We start from the raw sequence: 24824 nt of genomic DNA, 5'->3' as shown, positions 1-24824 counted from the left end.
GGGGAAAAAAAAAATACATATAGTTAATTTTTGTAAATTGATTTTCAATGCCTGTGAAGGGTCTAGGATTCTATCCTTTTTGTAAGCTAACAAGTTAGCTTTGTATTGGTTCATGCACGTTGACAGAGGATGCAAGACTCCTGGGTCAGAGAAAAAGGACTTTATTACTCACAGCATAGCAAGCAGTATGAACATGGCATATTTGTTGTGTTGGTTCCTCTTTATCTCCAAGTCGTCCATGGTTGATGAGATATTGGTCCCAGGTGCATGCTACTCATGCTGTTGGTTTGTATCTTAGCCAAGGAACACTGAGGTTGAGGAGTTCAATTCCTCCTTCCCTCCCTACCTCTTCCCCTCCCTTCTTCCCCTCCATTTTTATTGAGATACAGTTGACATACAACATTGTATAAGTTTAAGGTGTACAGCATAATGATTTGACTTACATATGTCATGAAATGATTACCACATTAAGTTTAGTGAACATCCATCATCTCATATATTGAAATAGATAACAAAATTAAAGAAATTAAAAAAAATTTTTCTCCTTGTGATGAGAACTTTCAGGGTGTACTTTCTTAACTTTCATGTATAACATACAGTGGTATTAATTTTATTTATCATGTTGTACATTACATCCCTAGTACTTATTTATCTTCTAACTGGAAGTTTGTACCTTCATCAGTCCCTGCAACCTCCCCACCTCTGGTAATCACAAATCTGATCATTTTTTCTATGAGTTTGTTTTTGAAGTATAGTTGACCTACACTATCAGTTCCTGGTACAAAACATAGTGATTCCATATTTCTGTATTTCAGAATGATAACCATGATAAGTCTAGTTGTCCTCTGTCACCAAAGATATTATACCATTATTGACTATATTCCCCATAGGGTAGGATATATTACATACCTGTGACTCATTTATTTGGTAACAAAGTTTGTACCTCTTAATCTGCCTCACCTGTTTCTTTCTTCCCCTCACCACCACTCTCCCCTCTGGCAACCACCTGTTTGTTCTCCGTATCTATGGGTCTGTTTCTGGGGTTTGTTGTTGTTGTTGTTGTTTTGTTGTTGTTTGTTTTTTTGTTTTTTGTTTTGGCCACAATGCACGTCTTACAGGATCTTAGTTCCCTGACCAGGGATTGAACTCGGGCCATGGCAGTGAAAGTGCCAAATCCTTACCATTGGACTGCCAAGGAATTCCCATTCTGTTTCTGTTTAGTTTTGGTTGTTCATTTGTTTTGTTTTTTAGGTTCCACATATAAGTGAAATCATACAGTATTTGTCTTTGTTCTTCTGGCTTCATTTAATATAATATGCCCTCTGGATCCATCATTGTTGCCACACATGGTGACAAGATTTCATTCTTTTTTATTGCTGAGTAATGTGCCACGTTGTGTGTGTGTGTGTGTGTGTGCATGTGCTGTGTGTTTGTACGTACATGCATACATACATAACACATCTTCTTTATCCATTCTTCTGTTGGTGGGCACTTAGATTGCTTCCATATCTTGGCTGTTATAAATAATGCTGAAGTGAACATAGGGGTGCATATATCTTTCCTGATTATGTTTTTGTTTTGTTTGGATAAATACCCAGGAGTGGAACTGCTGGATCATGTGGTAGTTCTATTTTTAATTTTTTGAGGAATCTTTGTTCTGTTTTTCCATAGTGGCTGCACCAATTTACATTCCCACCAACAGTACATGAGGGTTTCGTTTCTCCACATCCTCGCCAGCACTTATTTGTTGTCTTTTTGATGATAGCTATTCTGACAAGTGTGAGGTGATATCTCATTATGGTTTTGACTTGCATATCTTTGATGATTAGTCATGTTAAGCATCTTTCCATGTGCCTGTTGGCCAACTCTGTGTCTCCTTTCAGGGCTTTTAAATAGTAAGTGGAAGCAAGCCTACTTTGGGAAGAGTTACTGTCTTCTCTCAGAGTCGCTGACTTGTAAATACAGCATCCGGGGACTTGCATTCTTGGCATACCCAGCAAGTACTTGTAGCAACACTGAGGGCATGTGGTGGATTGCCTCTCCCAAAATTGATATTGTATCCAGCAACATTTCTAAATTATTTTCTAATCTAATGGTTTATATATAGGTTTATTCTTAGGATTGTCCACATATGCAAACATGTGATTTATGAGTAGTGGCAGTTTTATTTTTTTGCCATGTTATACTGGCTAGGGCTTCCAGTAAAGAGTGACATAGGAGTGGTAACGTCAATCATCCTTTTCTCTATAAGGTAAAGTTTTGAATATTATGCCATTTTCAGAATGATGTTGACTACAGTAGGTTACTGTAGACACTCTTTATTAGATGAAGTTAGTTCCTTTCTATTTGTAGTCTTAAGAGATTTTATAACGAACAGTTGTTGAATTTTTTCAGTAGATATATATTTTCCTTTATTCTGTTACTGTGGTAAATTATGTTGGAACTCTCATATATTGCTGGTAGGAGCATACATCGGTACAACCACTTTGGAAAACGGTTTCTCCGTATATACTATAGTTGAACATACATCAGCATCACCTGGAGAGCTTATTATGATGCAGATTCCTGGGCCCCACCTTCAGAATTTCTGGTTCAGTAGATCTGGACTGGGATCTAGTAATTTGCATTCTAACAGATTTTTAAATAGTTATGGTTTTGTTCTTGGTACAACACCTTAGAAACCTCTGGTTAAGACATTGTAGTAATAAGAGCAAAAGACTAGAAATTACCAAAATAAGAGTCCAGCTGAAGAAATTATGGTACATCTGCCAGTGGAATCTTTTGCAGGTGTTAAAAGGAAGATCTCTTATGTTCTCTTCTGTTCTCTTCCCCAGGATATATTATATTGATTATATTTTAAAAATCAAGGGTATGGACAATTTCTAGTACATGGTTTATTTTGCTTAAAGAAGTGAGTTAACATATTAAAATACACACACACACACACACACACACACACACACAATGTTTTCACCAAAACAAAAATGCAAATAAAAAACAATGGGAGGATAAAAACTAATATAAATTATTTCCTTTAAGGGAAAGGAGGTAATAAAGTGGTGTAGACAGGGGAGGGAGCTAGACTTATATGAAAGTAACTTGTTTTATAGTTTTACATAATTAAGCCAAATAAAAATTTAAAATGCACTTTCTAGAAATATCAAACAACTTAAAGCAAACTCAAGTATATGTCAAATTTGAACATAATGACATAGGTAAGTTACTGTAGGATATGTCTTAGGTGTGGGAGACCAGACTCAGAGAAATCTTAAACTGCCTTCAGTAGTCTTCTTTTCAGTAATTATATTGATATGATTTCTTTGAAATTAAATCTATAATAGAAAACAAGTTAATAGTTACAGTAATGTTATTAGAAACCAGGATTATCTGGGAAGAAAAGCGATAGAAATATAAAATCAGAAAAGTTAAGTGACAATGCTGTAATCATAAATTCCGATTTATCTTTTGCATGAATTTTTTAAATTTTTTCCTTTGAAAAAATTCTTTTTTTTTTTTTTTTTTTTTTTTGTTCCAGTCACTGAAAAGTTCTAGAACCAGTGGTAACTGAGTAGCATCAAGTGCAGTGTTTTAATACCATTTTCAATAAAAAGGTATCAGGTCTCCTTGGAGAAGGGGGTGTTCCAAGTCTGGGCAAAAAAATTATGCAAGATTTGCCTAGGACTCTTTCTGTGCCAGATAACAAGGAAGTGGTTGGATACTGCTGGGGCCATGTCCCAAAGATGGTTTACAACTTGAAGGAACTCCCACTACCCCAAAAGTGCACAGTTTGAGTGCCAAATTTTTAATAATTGCTAATGATGTAAACATTTCAAATATGTAAACATCTATGAGTTGATACTTTAAAAAAATAAAATCAGTTTTAAGTGCTGTATTACTTTTCTGAGGCTGCTGTAACAGATTACCACAAACCAGGAGCCTTAAAACAACAGAAATTTATTTATTTTCTCACAGTTCTAGAGGCCAGAAGTCGGAAGTCAAGGTGTCAGCAGGGCTATACTCTCTGCAGAGACTCTAAGGGAGAAGTCTGTTCTGTATATTTTCTAGCTTCTGGTGGTTGCTGACATACTTTCCCTATGGCCACATCCTCCAGCCTCTGTCCACATGGCCTTCTCCTCTGTGCCTGTCTTGTGTTTGCGGTCACTTGTCATTTGATTTAAGGCCCACTGGAATAATCCACGATGATCTCCTTATCTCAAAATCCTTAATTAAATCTGCCAAGACTCCTTTTCCAAATAATGTAACATTTCCACATTCTGGGGGTTGGGACATGGACATGACTTTTGGTGGCCACCACTTAGCTCACTACAAGTACTCACTCATTCTGAAACTATACAGAGTCCAAATCTTGGTTGTGCTCCTTACTAGCTGTGTCCTTTGTCAGGCTAATTAAATTTCCAGATAGGGAAAATTTAGATAATACCATCACAATATGCAGGTGTGTATATTTATTTATTTATAAATGTATATCCTTGAAATTTTTTCTTTCTTTTTTTTTTTTTTTTGCATAGAAAAATGTCAGCAAGGATGCCATCCCAACTATATTATTTAGTTATCTCAGAGGATAGAATTGGAGGAGATTGGGTGGGGGTATAAAGAGAAGTTGTACCCATCTTAGAGGGTAGTTACAAGAGTTCAATGAAATTCTGTTCAAATGAACCTAGCGCAGCATTAGGCACATAGACGATGTTTAATTCATGGTTGCTCTAATAAAGTTATGTGTCTTGGAGACAGTGTAGGCACTAAAAGGAATTAAAAGAGATGAGTTTCTCAACATGTGTTTAAATCTTATTTGCTGTTCGTAGTTCTGAACCTTTAATATTTAAAAGTTAGAGTAAAGTTTAAGTTTCATTAAAGTTATGAGACCAGTGCTTGGCATTAAGTACTGGAAGGTATTTCTCATTGGTGGGTCCTGGAATTTTCGTGATTTATTTCAGTTGGCTTTGAGATACATTTATGGATTCATTTGTTAGAAAGGGCTTTTGCCTTAAAGGGAAACATTCCAAACAGTTTGCCCTGTTAATTACAGATAGCTTTATTATCTCTTTTCCAGGCTACAAAGTAGAATTCTTATGTTCTTTAATAGGGTCATTTTGGCTTGGTCGTTTGTTTTGTTTATTTTCAGACAGTTATTGGGACAGGTGAGGACGTGAATAATCTCAGATTTCTGCAAACCATTAAAAAGAAAATAAATATAGTTAAATATTAATAGTTGTTAGTTTTATTTTTATAATGTCCCTTTAAAAACATTGGTGAAATAAAAAAGACAGTATCAGATGTTGACAAGGATATGGAGAAATTAGAACCCTCATACATTTCTGGTGGAATTGTAAAAAATGGTTCGACCATCTTGGAAATCAGTTTAGTGCTTCCTCAAAGCGTTTAAACACAGAGTTACTGGAAAAAACAGCAGTTTCACTTTTAGGTATGAACCCAGGAGAATTGAAAACATCTGTCCAACACAAAATTCTGCTATCGAGTGTTCGTAATGGCAAAAAGTGGAAGTAACTCAAATGTCCTTTTGAGCAACTCAAATGTCAAATCAGCTAATGAATAACAAAATGTGGCTATGCATGCAATAGAATATTATTTGATGATAAAAAGGAATAAAGTATTGATACATGCTCTAACAGAGGTGAATCTTTAAAACATGCTAAGTAAAAAAAGCCATTCACAAAACAGCACATATTGTATGATACCATTTATATGAAATGTCCAGAATAGGCCAGTGCATAGGGACAAAAAATAGATTGGTGATTACCTTGGACTAGGGCAGTGGGTTAGGGGAAAGAGGAGTGACAGCTAACCAGTACAGGGTTTTTTTAGTGGGTGATGAAAATTGATTGTGATGATGGTTACACAACTTTGCAAATATATTAGAAAGCCATTGAAGTGTGCACTTTAGGTGAATTGTATGGCATATAAGTTATATCTCAGTGAAACTGTTATTTTAAAAAATTGGTCAACATCTAAGTGCACTAGGATATGGTTTCTTTTTGTTGCTTAACCATCTCAAGAATTATCCAACTCCATTTTTTGTATTGTATATTACGGTGAATTTTTTTTTTTAACGCCACGCTTACTGTATGTCAGTTCTTTCCCATATATAACCTGATTATAAGGGTTGGGATACAAAGTTAAAGCTAACTATGATAGGTCTTAAGTAGGTCTTAACATTGTCTACTGTTGTCCTCTTTAAATGTTGTCTACTGTGCATTCCTTTCTTAGGACATCTAAGAGTCCATTGAAATGCCATATTCCAAAACTTATGTCTTCCAGTGAACCATGTTTCTACATTCTTATGTCAGGTAGCTACCTGCCAGCATACTTCATATGGTATCTTTAGACCCATTAGCCATACCATGAGATGCCATTTTGCTGTCCAGGCCCTTTCAGTCCAGCTACTTTGAAAGAAGGCATTAGTAAACATGGATTCTTTGAGAGTCATCACTAGCAGTAGTGATTATTATTTTTGTTATTAAGGGGTCTGAATCAGCAATTTCTTTTGTTATCTCGTATCATAAATAATACACTGTTGAACTTTATAGAACATAAAGATCTAATTGCTATTTACTGTAAGAGATATAGGCCCTTGAAGGGAAAACCCTCATTTATGTAATACTAAGGTTTGGCTAAGCTCTGATGAGGTATAAAACAGCTGGTGATGAAGTAAAGAGTGGTTACATCCTATGCAAACCTACACTGATTCCATCAGAGAAATCCTAAAGTACCCTTTCACATGGGTAGACCCAAAACCATTGATGTAAGAGATGAAGGAATATAAAAATTAAAGCTATGGTAGTGTTTGAGGTGGAATGGCCTTATTGCCTTCCATTTTAAAGATAGGGAAAACTGGAACCCATTCTATCAATCCAGGGCTCTTCCACAATATCATGTTGTTATTAGATTTACCTTAAGAACATAGGTACTGTCCAATGGGCTTTAGCATCTTTTCTAAGTTTTATCTTAGTTGATGACTCATGGTTTATATTCTACTTCCTGCTTCTTCAGTCAATTCTATTGAAAAATTAAAGAATGAAAAGTAATGAATACTAACATCCATCCCTTCCCCATCCTATCATCCTTCACTAGAGCTTTCTGAGGAAATAAACTGAAAAGGGAGGCTGTTTGCAGTAGAACTCCAAAAAGAAGATCCTTCCCAAAAGTGTTTGGTCACAGTTCTTAATACAGGTAGCAGCATATGATTGGGGAAGGAATGGTGCTTGATATCAACTCTAATAACAAAACTTTTCATTGTCATTTTCCCCCCTAGTATCGTCTAGACTGTCACAACCATCCTCTCCTCAGTCAGGCTGCCCATCACCCACCATTCCAGCAGGTAAAGTCATTTCTCCATCACAGAAGCACAGCAAGAAGGCACTAAAGCAGGTAATCGTGCTATTCTATTTATCAGAATTATAATCTCCTACATTAAAAATACATGATTCTGGCAGTCAGTGAAAATTTCTTGAAAGGAGAAATTTTGTGTGGTTTCCCACTTTGTATTTAATAAGTTATGCACCTCTGTGTTATAGGTTTATGGTAGATAATCTTTTTATCACATTTTAAAAGTTCCTCATTAGTTTCCAATTTGCTAAGAGGGGTGTGTGTATGTGTGTGTGTGTTTAAATAAGAGTAGGTATTGAATTTTTCAGGTTGAGTTTCTTCAGCATTTATGAAGATGATCAGGTAGCCTTTCTCTTTAAGTCAACCAATATACAGAATTCCAGGGCTAGACTTTCTAATGTTAATGTATTGTTAGCTCTCTGGAATAAACCCTATATGTTTTTTATATAATTTTTAATAAGTTAATGGAATTTTATTATTTAAGATTTTAGCTTCGATTTTGTTATTTTCTTGTACTGTCCTTATACAGTTTTGGAATCAGGATTGTTCTTAGCATCTAAAATAAGTTATATAGCCCTCTATTATTTTTCTGATTTTTGGAAAAAATCATAGAAAGTATTTTTTTCCCTGAAAGTTCTGCAAATCTCACTTTTACAACTGTTTTTCTAGCATTTCAATTTCATCTACTACTACTGATCTCTGGATTTTTCTGATTTTTGAGCCAATTTTGGAAATTTACTTTTCTTAGAAAATGCTCCATTTCACTTGATTTTTTTTCAAATATTGGTATAAAGTTGTACATAGTATTGTTTTTTATGTTTCTCTTTTGTTCATCAGTGTTGTTCATTTGTGATGTATCTTCTTTCTTCTCAATGTTACTTGCCGACTATTGAGCTTTTCAAAGAACTTGCTTTCTATTTTTTGAAATGCAAATTATCAGTAAATTTAAATTTGACTAATAATTAAGGATACAGACTAATTTTATCCTCAGCTTAGTATATATAATACAGCTTAATTATAACATCAAGCACAAGCACTGTCAAGTATGTGGGAAAATGACTACTTGTAGTTTGCTGGTGGAATATAAATTCTTATAGCTACTTTGGAGAGAAATTTTATGTTTATTAAAATTTTAAATGCATATCCCCCATGACTAAGTAGTTAAATATATGGGAACTTATCTTAGAAAAATGCATGTATTCATACATACTTACATACACACACACACACAGGAAAATGTTTGCATTAAAGTTTGTAATAGCAAAAACTTGCAAGTGGATATATATATATGTGTATATATATATATATATATGAATTCCTTAATAAACAGTGGCATATCCATATGTTAGAAAATTATACAGGGTTAAAAGTTTACCTTGTAATTAAGTTTTTCTGTATGCATAGACATGGAAACATCACCACACTATAATGTTTAATCATTAAAATCAAGTTGTGTTACAACATTCATTAAAAACATACACATAGCCACATACATACCCAGAAAAGTAGTATATTTTTAATGGAAATATGAATCTGTATATACACAGAAACACATACATACAATGTAAGTGTAAAAAAAAGCTCAATAAGGAAAAATAAATTGATGACTGTGGTTATCTTTGAGGATTGGGGAACAAGACTGAGTGGTGGGCAAAAGAGACTTTAGCTTTATGTTTGAATTAAATGGTAAAAATGTATTCATGTCATAACTGTTTAATTAAAACTTAAAGGGAATTCTCTGGCAGTCCAGTGGTTATGACTCAGCGCTTTCACTGCTGGGACCCAGGTTCAATCCCTGGTCAGGGAACTAAGCTGTGCATTGCGGCCCTAGATAGATGATAGATAGATAGATAGATGGATGAGATAAAATTTTTTTAATTATGGGCTTCCCTGGTGGCGCAGTGGTTGAGAGTCTGCCTGCCGATGCAGGAGACCCGGGTTCATGCCCCGGTCCAGGAAGATCCCACATGCCACAGAGCGGCTGGGCCCATGAGCCATGGCCACTGAGCCTGTGCGTCCGGAGCCTGTGCTCCGCAATGGGAGAGGCCACAACAGTGAGAGGCCCACGTACCGCAAAAAAAAAAAAAAAAAAAAAATTTAAGTAGGTCTTAAAGTGTTTAAACCAAAAGTGCTTTTATTAAAAGATGTCCAAAAATTTGAATAAGGTTAATTACAATCTGCCTGGGTATCCTGCAGCACTTGTATTTTTACACATTCTTTGCAAGAATTTAAGAAGTATGAGATGCACTTTGTTATAAAGCAGAAACTAACACACCATTGTAAAGCAGTTATACTCCAATAAAGATGTTAATTAAAAAAAAAAAGAAGTATGAGATGCCTCTTTTCCACGGAGAAAAGGCAAGTATTTTAGTAAAACGTGTTAGCTTATTCATGACATATATACTACTCTGTATTATTCTCCTGTAATCTCAGGAGTCAAATACTGTATTTTCTTTAAGGAATACCAGTATGAGGAATTATATAAATTAGATTGTTGGTATGTAAAGTAAGGACTTGCCTCCAGTATATGTTTTTTATATTATTAGGCGAGAAAACTTATTTCAGTGTAAGTTATCCTTTACCCCAGTGAAGGTTTTTTTTGTTGTTTGCTTTTTAAATTTTAAACAGAATTAGAAAAGGGTTTGTAAGGTACTGAGGGAGGGGAAAACCGAGTACAGTTCTGAAACAGAGAGGCTGTAAGTTATTTTGTTTTCATCATATATCTGAATTTACATGATCATAGCAGAAATAGATAAGATCAAGTGGTTCTATTAAATTTTGCATTAACTTAGAATGACCTAGGTACTGTGAATAGAAAGGAATGAATACTAATGGCTGCCACACAGGAAGCTTACAAACATTTTCTGTTCTGATTGCAAAGAATGAGAGACAAGGTGTAATCAGTGATCAGACAGCACTGACATTATGCTTCTGCCTCACCTATTATAAATGTTGTAGGTGAATGTAAGCCAGATACCTGACTCTCTCAGTTTCTTTTCTCCACTGACAGCTTAGATCAAGGAGATCAAGTGTTGCCACTGTGCTTGCATGGCATAGCCAGAGGTATATGTGAATGTGAAAAGGGAATGGAAGACAAGTAGGCAGTTATTCCACACTTTTCTACATGATGGTCGTGAAGGTTAAAGCTTAAACTGGCATTTTAATGAGGTCGTAGATGTTCAGCTTTTTCCTGAAATGTAGTTTTACTTTCTTAGTTTCTGTCTTTTTTTCTTTTTAAACCCTTGAGTTTAAAAATAGCCTTTATATATCTTTATGATTGAAATCTGGGAAGCTATTTCTCTTTCTGTTCATTCTAAATAGTTTAGTATACTCTAAACTGAGAACATCATAGAAATTAAAATGTTCTGAAATAACCAGAAGGAATCACACTGTTCTTAGAACCCATGTTTTCCAGTCTTCCTTCCCTTCAGTTTACTGCATTGCTATAAATTGCTGAGATTTATTTGGTCATTGGGCCAAATCTTACTGCTCTTACCTGAGATCAAATTCAAGTAGTTATTTACACCCTTTTGTTCAAATGCAAAACCTCTGAAACATACATAAGCTAAATATTTACATTTCTACATAAAGTTGATGCAAATGGGACTCTTCTTGGTCCAGGGCTTAGAATTCTGTTTTCAGAATGATTGAAAACATCTAATTCTCTGCTACTACAAGTATGAGAAGTCCATGGCTTACTGGTGATTTTTAAGCTTTAAAAATGTTAATGACAACTCTTAAGGATTATTTAAGCCTTGTGTTTAATTAGTTTAGATTTTTGTTTACTTTGATGGATTTCAAAGAAATTGGATAATCAGCATACTCTTCTTCACCACTTAAAGTCATTTTTCTGTTATTACTAAAAACTGATTTGTTTTGTTTCTTACAGTCAGTTTTCTCTTTATAGGCTCTAAAACAGCAACAGCAGAAGAAACAGCAGCAGCAGCAATGCAGGCCAAGCATGTCCATCTCCTCCAACCAGCACCTCTCTCTGAAGACTGTCAAAGCAGCCAGTGACTCTGTACCTGCCAAACCTGGTAGGCAGACTGAATGTCTTTTCAGTGAAAGTTTCTTTTTCCAGTATTTTTGTATACCAAATTCATATACTATATCCTTTATTTTTAAATTACTGTATTATATTACTGTCAGATCATCAGTATAAATCCTTCTAGGGTAAAGGGGGAAATTTATGCAGAATAATCATACAGTTGTTAAAAAATACATCATTGGGATTTGCATGTTAGAATAAGATCAGTGACTAACTTCCAATATGTCTAAACTAATAATATTTGAAAGCCTCTAATTATTAACTTTATAAAGCTGATGTTTCCAAGATGCTCACACTGAACTCTTCACTGGTTCTCTTCTTTAAAAATAAAAGGTTTTCCTAAGAATTCTTGATACATTTGGGTTTCCATTGGACATATCCAGAGGCCTTTGGATTTTTTGTTGTTGTTGCATTGCTTATTTTGTTTTGAATTTAAACTGGTCTAGATACAGGCTTTGTATTTTATTACACAATTTAGTTTGATGCCAGCTGATTATGAGTTGGCCAGATTTAAACTGTCTTGCAGAACTTTGCATTTTTGTTAGGAAGGAAATTTACCACCAGAAGCAAATAATGTGCTGGGAGGAGGAAAGGGATTTTATTTTACTTTTTGACTGCTAATTCTCAGACTCAGAACACATTTGAAGGGTCACATTGCCGCATACATAACTCCTTTGGTTAGCATTGAATGATTTAATTGTTCATTTGATTGATTATTTGTTTCTGTTTATACCCTCAGGGTCATATTTTATATATTTTTTTAATATATTTTTATATATATTTTTTCCCCTAGCGATATGGGAAGGAAAGCAATCTGACGGACAGTCAAGCAGCCCTCAGAACTCAAACTCTAGCTTTTCTTCTTCAGTTAAAGTGGAAAACCCTTTGCTAGGCCTGGGAAAGAAGTCGTTCCAGAGGTCTGACAGGCTTCACACAAGTAAGTTAATTTACAAAGACCTCAGTTCTTGCACCTTAAATTTTCAACTCTGTGTTTGAAATACATCAACTGTTTGGCTTAATTGCTCCTTCCTGTTCACCTTTGAGCTCTTGACTGTTTTCATGTTCTTCCTATCCTGTCTATCAAACTTCGTTTCAGAATAAGATCTGTTATCAGCCATTTTGTGGTTTATTTCTCTTTCTGACAAGAGGTTTCTTTATCCAGCATTATTTACCTTTTATCTCTGTGTACAGAAAGGTAGAAGGGCTTATAATTAAACATGGCAAACTGAACCCCTTTTCCTGCTTCCTCTAAAATCCCACTATAAAATGAGAATATGGAAATACAAAAGATTAAACCCATTAGGGTGAAGAAAATAAGGAGATAACAGATGGACAGGAAATATCAACAGATTTTGAAAGATGAAAAAACTGGATGGAGTCTTTCACAGAGCTGAGGAGCAGATGCCAGTAGTCAGCAAGCCAGCTGAGCCTGTAGAGCACCAGAAAGGTTTATGAATTGGAGATACCATATCAAGGATTGAGATATCTTTCTCATAGTAGAGAAAGATGAAGCATAGGGTTGAAAAGAAAAACCTTTGAAAGTTAATAAGAAGAAGTTTGATGACTCAGCCTAGCAGGAGACAGGAGATTTATTTTGAGGTGAAATTAAACCATCTAGACTTGAAATTCAGAGGCACCACACATAATTGAGGACAGATAATGAGGCAATGTACCGGACTCAGGGAAATCAAGTAAAATACAAATACTAAATAGTGATCCTCCTGCTTGCTTGGTTTCCAGAATGTTAGTAGTGAGGCATATTTCTACCTCCATTACTCTGTTCCTCCTCCCAACCTATGCTTCAGCAAGAGATTGTGGGATTGGTACCTAAAGAAATTGAACAGCCTCAGAAAAAAAATCCCCAGGCAAATTTATAGATTTGCAACTAAAAGAGATCATCTTGATCATACTTCTGTGGAGCTCACCAGTCTACAAGATGCACCCAGGCACCCAAAATTTTCAGTCTTTTTAGTGCCTCTCTTTTACTTGTGATTACTAAGGATCACCTTTGAAGAAAACCTCCGTCATGAGAGAATCTGAAATACAGACTCAGAAGAAACAGACAGTTCAGGAAGGAGAAAACTTAATAAACAAATAACTTTAAAAACTATAATATCCACAGAAAGATGATACTGCATCCATGAAAGAACAGAATACTATTTTAAAAATCAGAAAATAAAGAGTACCAGGATATTAAATAACATGGTAGCAAAAATTTAAAAATTTTAATAGAAATACGAAAAGTTAGAGGTGAAGACATTTCCCAGAACATAGGTCAAAGGAGAGAGACGGTAAGAAAGTAGGAACACCAATCTAGGCTGTCCAATGTCTTAAATAGTAGGAGTATCAGAAAGGAAGAACAGAAATTGAAAGGAAGGTAAATGGTAAGAGAAATAATACAAGAAAATTCTGTAGAATTGAAAGCCACAGATTCCAGACTGAAAGTACGTGATTCCTGTCAAGAAACATGAACATAAAGAAACGTGTTCCAGGGCTTCCCTGGTGGCGCAGTGGTTGAGAGTCCGCCTGCCGATGCAGGGGACACGGGTTCGTGCCCCGGTCCGGGAAGATCCCACATGCCGCGGAGCGGCTGGGCCCGTGAGCCATGGCCGCTGAGCCTGCGCGTCCGGAGCCTGTCCTCCGCAACGGGAGAGGCCACAACAGTGAGAGGCCCGCGTAACGCATAAAAAAAAAAAAAAAAAAAAAAAAAAAAAAAAAAAAAAGAAACGTGTTCCAAGACCATTCTTTTGAAATTTCAAAACATCTGGGATAACGAGAAGATTCCAAAGAGAAAAAAGTAGTTCACATATAAAGATTCAAGAATTGGGATGGCAGACAAGTCAACAGCAACATAGAAGCTAAACGATAGTGCAGCAATGCCAACAAAATTCTAAAGGAAACTTATTTTACATTCATTTATATAAAACAGACCCTTCCAAAGTATTAAGTATGAGAATAGAATTAATATTTTCAGACAAGTTCTTTGTAAAAATCTGGTTTGAATCTAGGTGGGATTGTAAATTGGTACATTTTTCTTAGAGACAGTATCTGCCTTAAACTGAATATGTCCTTTGAGCATCAGTCGCACTGCCAAAGATTAAAAATATTCATTTATTGGGACTTCCTGGTGCTCCAGTGGTTAAGACTCCATGCTTCCAAGGCAGGGGGCATGGGTTCGGTCCCTGGTCGGGGAACTAAGATTGCACATGGTATGTGGCGTGGCCAAAAATTAAAAAAATAAAAATATTCATTTAGTCAACAAATACTTATAGAAGGTATACTAATATGCCAAGCACAGGTTTAGGGCCCAAGAGATGTGGTGATAAACAGAACAAAGTTTCTTCCTTATAGAGCCAATATTCTACTTAAATTCAGTTAAAGTCACAATTTTAGTGTCTTCATTCAATTGCAGTTGAAACGTGGAGTTACAAAATTAAAGTATGGGCCAAGAATTTCTGACTTTCATAACACAACTAGGAAAAATTAACTATAAAAAAAGAAGGCATGGTATATTTAAGTTTGACCTAATGGCCAAGAAATAAATGAAAATTCATCTTCTTTCATGCAAATAAGGTTGTATGAAAAATAAATGAGTTAATACATGTCAGTGTTTAAAATAGTGCCTGACACTCAGGAAGCCCTATATAAATGTGTTTACTGCTGCTGTCATCGATCATTGTTGTTATAATTACTACTAATATTTCAAATTTATGGAGACCTGCATTTTTGGAATACTGATAATGAACTTTATAAGTGTACTGTAGTTATTCAACACAGAATTCTGTGTAGATTGGATCAAGCTTGTTTATCTAAAAAATAGTTCAGGGCTTCCCTGGTGGCGCAGTGGTTGAGAGTCTGCCTGTCGATGCAGGGGACACGGGTTCGTGCCCCGGTCCGGGAAGATCCCACATGCCGCGGAGCGGCTGGGCCCGTGAGCCATGGCCGCTGGGCCTGCACATCCGGAGCCTGTGCTCCGCAACGGGAGAGGCCACAACAGTGAGAGGCCCGTGTACCGCAAAAAAAAAAAAAAAAAAAAAAAAATAGTTCAGCCTTTTCCCCCCCTTGTTTTTTGGGCTGCTTTTGGTATGGCTTGATTTATTAATAATTGAGAGAGATGTGTTGAAATCTCCTATCCTAATGGTGGCTTTGTTCAGTTCTCCCTGATGTTCTATCAGTTTTCATTTCACATATTTTGAAGCTACCTTATATTAGATATTTTCAAGTTGAAAATGTTCTTGGTGGATTGAACCCCCCCTTTTTTTTTTTACCTTGTCAATCTCTGATTAAGTGTTTTACTTAAAGTGTCTTTCGTTTGATATTACTAGTGGTGCACCAGTTTTCCTATGGTTTTTGCCTGTTACATTTTTACTTTGTTCATTTCTATGTCCTTGTACGTTAGGTATATCTCTTTACACAGCATATAGCTAGCTGAATTTTCTTTATTTTCAATTCAATATGTAAATCTTTTTTCTTTGGTGAATTTTATCCATTTATATTTATTGTGATTGTTAATCTATTTGGACTTGTTTCTACAATCTTATTTTTTTGTTGATCGTTGTCCTGATTTTTTTGTTTGTTTGTTTCCCTTTTTTTAAAATGAATAACAATTTTTTTTTGGCTTGCCTCGACTTTTTTTTTTTTTAATTTTTATTGGAGGGATTTCCCTGGTGGTCCAGTGGTTAAGAATCCGCCCTTCCCCTGCAGGGGGCTCAGATTCCATTCCTGGTTGGGGAACTAAGACCCCACATGCTGCTCAGTGCAGCCAAAATAAATAAATAATTAATTTAAAAAATTTTTTTATTGGAGTATAGTTGATTTACAACTTTGTGTTAGTTTCAGGTATACAGCAAAGTGATTCAGTTATATGTATACTTACATTCATTCTTCTTTAGATTCTTTTCTCATATAGGTTATCACAGAATATTGGGTAGAGTTCCCAGTGCTATACAGTAGGTCCTTGTTGGTTATCTGTCTTACATAGTAGTGTGCATGTGTTCATCCCAAGCTCCTGATTTATCCCTCCCCACCACATTTCCCCTTTGGTAACCCTAAGTTTGTTTTCTATATCTATAAGTCTGCTTCTATGTTGTAAATAAGTTCATTTGTATTTCTTTTTAATTATATTCCACGTATGAGTGATATCATATAGTATTTGTCTTTGTGTTTCTGACTTACTTCACTTAGTATGATAATCTCTAGGTCCATCTGTGTTGCTGCAAATTGCATTATTTCATTCTTTTTTATGGTTAATATGTCATTGTATATATGTATGATGTTTTCTTTATCCATTTCTCTGTTGATGGACATTTAGGTTGCTTCCATGTCTTGGCTGTTGTAAATAGTACTGCAATGAACATTAAGGTGCATGTATCCCTTCGGGTTGTGATTTTTTTTTTTTTTTTCCAGATATATGCCCAGGAGTGCAATTGCTGGGTCATATGGTAGTTTTTAAGTTTTTTAAGGAGTCTCCATACTGTTCTCCATGGTAGTTGTACCAATTTATATTCCCAACAACAGTGTAGAAGGGTTCCATTTTCTCCACACACTCTCCAGTATTTATTGTTGGTAGACTTTCTGATGATGGCCATTCTGCCTGGTGTGAGGTGATACCACATTGTAGTTTTGATGGGTATTTCTCTGATAATTAATGATGTTGAGCATCTTTTCATGTGTTTTTTGGCCATCTGTATGTCTTCTTTGGGGAACTGTCTATTTAGATCTTGTGCCCATTTTTTGATTGAGTTGTTTGTTTTTTTGACATAGAGCTGCATGAGCTGTTTGTATATTTTGGAGAGTAATTCCTTGAGAATTCCTTGAGACTGTCTTTTCTCCATTGTATTTGCTTGCCTCCTTTGTCATAGATTAGTTGACCATAGGTGCATGGATTTATCTCTGGACTTTCTGTCCTGTTCCATTAATCTATATTTCTGTTTTTGTGCCAGTACCATGCAATTTTGATTACAGTAGCTTTGTAGTATAGTCTGAAGTCAGGGAGCCTGATTCCTCTAGCTCCATTTTTCTTTCTCAAGATTGCTTTGGCTATTCTGAGTCTTCTGTGTTTCCATACAAATTGTAAACATTTTTGTTCTAATTCTGTGACAAATGCCATTGGTAATTTGATAGGTATTGCACTGAATCTGTAGATTGTTTTGGGTAGTATAGTCATTTTGACAATATTGATTCTTCTAATCCAGAAACATGGTATATCTCTCCATCTGTTTCTGTCATCTTTGAATTCTTTCCTCAGCATTTTATAGTTTTCTCAGTACAGGTCTTTTGCTTCCTAAGGTAGATTTATTCCTGGGTATTTTTTTCATTTTGATGCAGTGGTAAATGGAATTGTTTCCTTAATTTCTCTTTCTGATCTTTTGTTGTTAGTGTATAGGAATGCAAGAGATTTCTGTGTATTAATTTTGTATCCTGCAACTTTACCAAATTCATTGGTGAGCTCCATTAGTTTTCTGGTAGCCTTTAGGATTTTCTGTGTATAGTATCGTGTCATCTGCAAACAGTGATAGTTTTACTTCCTCTTTTCCAATACAGATGCCTTTTATTTCTTTTTCTTCTCTGATTGCCGTAGCTAGAACTTTCAAAACTATGTTGCAGGGCTTCCCTGGTGGCGCAGTGGTTGAGAGTCTGCCTGCCAATGCAGGGGACACGGGTTCAAGCCCTGGTCTGGGAAGATCCCACGTGCCACGGAGCAGCTGGGCCCGTGAGCTACAAATACTGAGCTCTGCGCGTCTGGAGCCTGTGCTCTGCAGCAAGAGAGGCCGCGACAGTGAGAGGCCCGCGCACCGCGATGAAGAGTGGCCCCCGCTTGCCACAACTAGAGAAAGCCCTCGCACAGAAACGAAGACCCAACACAGCCAAAAATAAATAAATGAATAAATAAATTTAAAAAAAAAAAACAAAAAAAAACTATGTTGCATAAAATTGGCGAGAGTGGACATCTGTATCTTGTTCCTGATCTTAGAGGAAGTTCAGTTTTTCACAATTGAGAATGATGTTAGCTGTGGGTTTGTCATATATGGCCTTTATTATGTTGAGGTAGGTTCCCTCTGTGCCCACTTCCTGGAGAGTTTTTATCATAAGTGGGTGTTGAATTTTGTCAAAAGATTTTCTGCATCTATTGAGATGATAATATGGTTTTCATTCTTTAGTTTGTTAATGTGGTGTATCACATTGATTGATTTGCATATATCGAAGAATCCTTGCATCCCTGGGATAAATCCCACTTGATCATGGTATATGATCATGGTATATTGTTGGATTCGGTTTGCTAGTATTTTTATATGTTGTCCATTTTAATTCCTTCATAGTTTTTTTCTCTTCTCTGCTGGGTTTCATATACATTCTATTTCTGTTCTATTAGTTTTAGGTGTGCAACATGATTTATATATGTATATAGTGCGAAATGGTTACCACTGTAAGTAAACATTCATCACCTCATGCAGTTACATTTTTTTTAACCTTGTGACGAGAACTTTTAAGATTTATTCTTTTAGCAAAAAAGTGGCCATCTTGATTTTCTTCCAGAACTATGGAAGTACTTTATAACAATTTAGCACTGATCTTTTTCTATTTGGACTTAAATAATATTATTATCTGACGTTTCGCTTCTTTGTTTTTAATCTCACAGATCAGGCACTAGAATGCTATTGTTTTATGCAAGCATGTCTATCTTTCTCCATTGTATTCCAGCCCATCCATCTGCAGTGATTTTCCTTCCTGTAGTACAGGTTTTTGAGAACTTTATTTAGAGCATGTCTCTTGGTAGAAAATGCCCTCAATTTTTGTTTATTTCTTTTTTTTTTTTTTGTTTATTTCTATAAATATCTTTGTTTTATGTTCATTCTTGAAGGAGAGTTTAGTATACATATCATTATAGATTGATGGTTATTTTCTCTCAGCATTTTATAGTTAACCCATTTGTTACAGATTCCTTCATTGTTAAGATGCTTGCTGTTATTCTGTTCCTTTTTAGGAAATCTTTCCCTTCGTATGGATGCTTCCAAGCTATTTCTTGTTCTTTGATGAGCAGTTTTACTAAGCATGGATTTCTTTTCATCCTGCTTTGAATATGTTTTGCTTCTAGATCTTTAGGTTTGTGGTTTTCGTCAGTTCTGGTAAATGTATTGCTGAAAATTATTCAAATATTTCCTTTTCCCATTCTCTTAATTTCTTCTTTCTGGGTCTCCAATCAAGCACACATGTATTAGACCTTCTCATTCTGTCATTCATGTTTCTGCTAAAGCTCTCAAAATGTTTTTATCTGTCTTTTCTATATTTTGGATAAATTATTTGGCTATAATTCCCTCCTGTTTAATCCACTCATGGTATCTGATTTCAACAATTTTTAAAATTTAGTTTTTCAAAGTCTTTTTGTTCATTCCTGATTATTTTAGCCTCATCTTTACAGTTACATTCTTTACTTCTTTAATTATTTTATACATAGCTATTCTGTATTCTACGTATGTGACAATTTCAGTGATAGCAGTACTTCTAGGTCTAAATCCTTTATTTCTGGTTACTGCTTATTTTCTGTCATATTGGCATACCTCCTGATTTGTTAGGGTAATCTTTGTTAGGCAGTGCTGGATTTTAATTTGTAGGAATCCTATGGGCCTAAGTTAAGGGGAATCCTTTCCTATCAAGGGAGATGACTTTTGTTTGTGCCAGGAGCCAGAGGTTACCCACATCCAGGACTGTGTAACTTTATGCAAGTATTCCTAATTGTAGAATTTATGGATCTTAGATTTCTATGCACCTTAAAATTTTGCTGTGTATTGTTAAATTTTCTTCTAATAAGATTATACTGATTTCAGCCCCACCAGCATTATTTGAAAGTGGTTTTTGCTTTTTCCGTGAATAGTCCCATCACTATACTGCAATATTTGCCATTTGATAGACAAAACATGTTCATTAATTTAACTGACATTTCTTTAAATATTAATACCTTAGCAGCTGTTTATGGTTAGTCAACTATGAATTGCATGTTCATTCCTTTTGCTCATTTTTCTCTTGGTGATGTTTATCTTTTTCATGTTGACTTATAGATGCACATTTAATATCAAGAATAGTAACCTTCTGGGACTTGCCTGGCGGTCCAGTGGTTAAGACTCTGCCCTTCCTTTGCAGGGAGCATGTGTTCGATCCCTGGATGGGGAACCAAGATCCCGCATGCCGTGTAGTGCAGCCGGGAAAAAAAAAAAGAATAGTAACCTTTTGTCATGGCTTGCAAATATTTTTCCAAGTTAGTCTTTTTTTTTTTTTTTTTTGGTGCAAAAGTTTTAAACTTTGTACTCAAATCCATCAGTGTTTTGAAAGACTGAAACCTTCCTATTGTGAACAGATTTTCTGTTGACTGCTAAGCTATTCAATCATAACATTTTTAGCTAATGCAAATAAAATTGATGAAAATAATTATCACGGGAAGGGAAAAAGAGCCTCATTATGATTTATATATATATTTGAATTTTTCCATTTTTTAGTCATTCTGTGTATGTGTTATTTATTATAAACTTCCCTAGTTCCATTGAGAAATGATCAAGTCTCAAACATAAAATATATTTTTAGTATGGGAAAAGATGTACTTTTACAGACTTTATTCCATTTTTGCAGGGAAGATAACTTATATTCTTTTATCCTTTATGAACGAACAAAACTTGGCTTTGTTTATTTCTGAGAACCTTAAGTGTTACCTTCTTCACAGTGTGATATTTTAAAGTACTTACAACCGTGGTTTTTTTGCACTGCAGAGGAAAGTATAGTTTAGATAGAAACAGGAATGTGAAGGAGGCCCAAGTGATTCTTTTCCATATTTTTATAGGGCAAATGAAGAGGACTAAATGTGCTGAAATTGATGTTGAGACACCAGACTCCATTCTGGTTAATACAAACCTACGAGCACTAATCAACAAACACACCTTTTCAGTCCTTCCTGGAGATTGCCAACAGCGACTGCTTCTACTACTTCCAGAGGTGGATCGACAGGTGCGTTCTTTCAGGCATATCAGCAGTTTTATAACCCGTCTGGGGCTTCCTTCAATCATTACCTTTAGAACTCCTTAAGACTTTTTAAATGGCTTTTGTGTGTACCTGTAAAGAAGTGATATCAAAGGTGTTAAACAAGAAATAATATTTCTTAATAGGTTGGCCCTGTAAGGCTCATAAAGGAAAAGAACCCTCTTATCAGAAATGTCAAGATTATGGAATAAAATTTGTCTAGCTATCGTATTAGGATGTAGACATCCGCAGAATATAGTTCAGGAGGAAGAATTGTCTTAAGGCATTACACTGGGTTTTTGAATGGATTTTTGATGGGATTAAGAATGTTAATTATTTTTTCCTTCTTCTGTTAAATTTTTCTAAAACAAACATTTATTGCTTCAGTAATAAGTTTTGAAATCCAATATAAGTTAGACTCCTTAAAAAAACAAAACAGTACCCAGAAGAAATGTCAAAGGTTTGGAAGAGTCTAGGCAGGGACCAGAGAGAATTAGGTTGGTCAGGAATAAGGCAAAAGTCTAAGACTTAGGCTTTCATCAAGGAAGGAGTGATTAGCAAGTCACTCCCCCTTTAGATCTTCTGTTTCCTCCTCTGCAAAAGGAACATTATGATTTTGTGAGGTTTGTTCAATTCTGAGATTTTTTTTTTTAATTAATGATTATTTTGAAGTACCTATGTTCTAAGTAATCTGTTAGGCACTCCACTTTTTTCTAATTATTATAAAAACATTATGAGAGAGAGTTGTTTTCCCTGGTTTACAGTAAGAAAACTAGATATATTCCCATGTCTATAGAAAAGTCAAAACTAAATCTTTCTCATTCTGAAAATCATTCTTCTACTAGACTATATTGATATCAATTTCATATTGCTATGAATCAGCACCTGTGAAAGGTCAGATTCTATTTCTGAGGAGTTCAGATAAGTCAGGTACACTACCAGCAGTAGGGACAAAGAAGTAAAACTGATCCTTCCCAGCTGCTGCTCTCCCCACCTTAACACTCCTTATAGCTTTGGGGATGCCCAGTTCTTGGTTAGAACAAGTTAGGAGACTGAAGTTTTGGCAGAGTTTTTAGAGAGCTTCTCTTCTTGCTAAGGATTGCTCTCATCTTTTTTAAAGACTCAAATTTTAGGTTGGGACTAATAACACAAGACCTAACAGAGGATATATCTATAGAATACTAGTGAGGGTTCCTCAGAACTGTCTTTTGACTAATGGCCCTTATCCTGTCTTAGAAGGAGAATTGGCACATGTAATTTTGGAATTAAAAGGGACCTTAAAACTTACCCAACTTCTCATTCCTGTGGGGTATTTTTAGTAGGAGGTTACTTGCCTGTCTTTTTCAGTTACTGTGGTGGAGGACATAGTAATCTGAGAATATGGAGTATGGAGTTTATTAGTGAAATTATTAGTGAATTTATTAATGAAATTCTGCTTCATTGTCAGATGAAATTTGGAGTTTATCAAAAATTCTGGTTATTACTAGCATGAAACATTGGAAACCATCTTTTAGTGTGTGGAGTACTCAACAATGAACAGTCGAAAAACATTATTTAGACCAGAGAAAGGAATGAGGGAGGGGCATGGATTAAAACATCTCTCTTCAGATATATTTGAAGGCCAATCTTTGGAAGAGGTAAACTTCTTCGTTAAAATAACATTTTTTTAAACAGTTGGAGCTATTAAATTGTAGACTGGATTGACTTGTCTTGGAGAAACTTGCACAGCGCTGGAATATTCAAGATGTTGGATGACCTGTCCTCCTAGGGAAGCCTGTTACTCCTCTGCCAAATCTATAGAGTACAAATCAGCAGCCAGCAAACTGTAGCCCACAGGCGAATTTCAGCCCACTGCCTGTTTTTGTAAATAAAGTTTTATTGGCATTTAGCCACTCCCATTAGTTTCTGCATATTATCTATAGCTACTTTCTGCCACAGTGTCAAGAGTTGAGTTGTTGCAACAGAGAGTATATGGCCTATTCGTAGTCTATCTCTTAATAGGAAAAGTTTCCAATTTCTGCTCTAGGGCAAGGGGAAAATAATATTGGCCCAGATAGATTTAGAAAATAAAGTGAGTTGAGTTCCTTAATCCCTAGGATGTCCAAATAGTTACCTAAATTTTCTTCAAAAAATTGTTTATGACTTTAAGCTTAAATTTAGTCTTTTAATCCATCTAGAATATTTTTTATATTATTCTGAAATTGTGGCTCAGCGTATTTTCTACCGACTAGATGGCCAGTTGTTCCAGCAGTACATATTTATATAACCGTCTTTTTCTCTCAGTTTGAAATACCATCTTTGTTATATATTCTATTCATTTACAGGCAGTTTATATTTATAGGCGCACTCTCCTCTTTCACTCATTTCTTTATTCACTCTAATGCTAGTAATAATTGTTTTGATTGCAGTGGCTTTGTGTGGTATGCTTAATAATTGGAAAGGCAATTCCCCCCTCTCAGTTTTTCATATTAATTTTTTTTCCATGTGAATTTTAAGATCTTTTGTGTGTTTTTTTGTTTTTGTTTTTGTTTTTTTACCGGTACGCGGGCCTCTCACTGTCGTGGCCTCTCCCGCTGCGGAGCACAGGCTCCGGACGCACAGGCCCAGCAGCCATGGCTCACGGGCCCAGCCGCTCCGCGGCACGTGGGATCCTCCCGGACCGGGGCACGAACCCGCATCCCCTGCATCGGCAGGCAGACTCCCAACCACTGCGCCACCAGGGAAGCCCAAGATCATTTTATTAATGAAAAATCTGCATAGAGATTCTGGTAGAAATCTAGATATTAACTTTGGGCAGAATGACAGTTAATAAAATCTCTAATGCAGAGAAGAGTCTTAAAACCTTTTGGCAAGACATCACAAATCAAGTCAGTGAATAGATAGATTGGAGGAAATACCTTTAAAGTACGTGGCAGTTTTACTTTGTATAACATGCAAAGGATTCTCACAAGATAGTTAAAAGTAAGCATCCTCATAGAGTAATGAGCAAATAATAGGAATTGGCATTTCACTAGATGACAAATCTAAATATTCAGTAAACATGCAGAAAGATACACAAAACTCTAGTAGTCAGGATGAAGGAAATTTTAATCATTTCAAACTCATTAATAGGCAAAAATTAAATAGCATGTTAATATCTCTTGTTCACAAGATAAGGAGTATGCTTGTGTATTTCTAGTAGAAATGTGAATTATTTTATTAGCCTTTCTGGAAAATAATCTAATAGTCTTTTAGTTACACACACACACAAATATTTCTTTGCTCTCAGAACCTATCCCATAGAAAAAAGCACTAGTATATTCATCTTTACTGGAATGCTTATTGCAGCTTTGTTGATTATGGGAAAGCACTGGAAACAAAATATATGTTTATGATCAGGACATTGGTAAATGTATTGAGGGACATT

The 24824-nt window shown here is 35.5% G+C and overlaps 1 protein-coding gene across 3 annotated transcripts in view; it reads left to right on the top strand.

Moving 5' to 3' along the window:
- Positions 1-24824, top strand: part of ASXL2 (ASXL transcriptional regulator 2) — a 136688-nt gene that overhangs the window by 90660 nt on the left and 21204 nt on the right. For 2 of the 3 annotated variants that reach the window (XM_032652191.1, XM_032652190.1), the window contains 4 exons: positions 7292-7407; positions 11273-11402; positions 12207-12350; positions 21243-21406. In XM_032652191.1, the coding sequence (XP_032508082.1) occupies positions 7292-7407; positions 11273-11402; positions 12207-12350; positions 21243-21406 (554 nt within the window). Of the gene's footprint in view, positions 1-7122; positions 7210-7291; positions 7408-11272; positions 11403-12206; positions 12351-21242; positions 21407-24824 lie in introns of those variants that run through there. The other variant, XM_032652192.1, reaches the window with a different exon arrangement.

Source organism: Phocoena sinus, chromosome 13 (genome assembly GCF_008692025.1).
Source record: "Phocoena sinus isolate mPhoSin1 chromosome 13, mPhoSin1.pri, whole genome shotgun sequence".
In the NCBI taxonomy this organism is placed as follows: domain Eukaryota; kingdom Metazoa; phylum Chordata; class Mammalia; order Artiodactyla; family Phocoenidae; genus Phocoena; species Phocoena sinus.
This window is presented reverse-complemented; position numbering and strand designations above follow the sequence as displayed.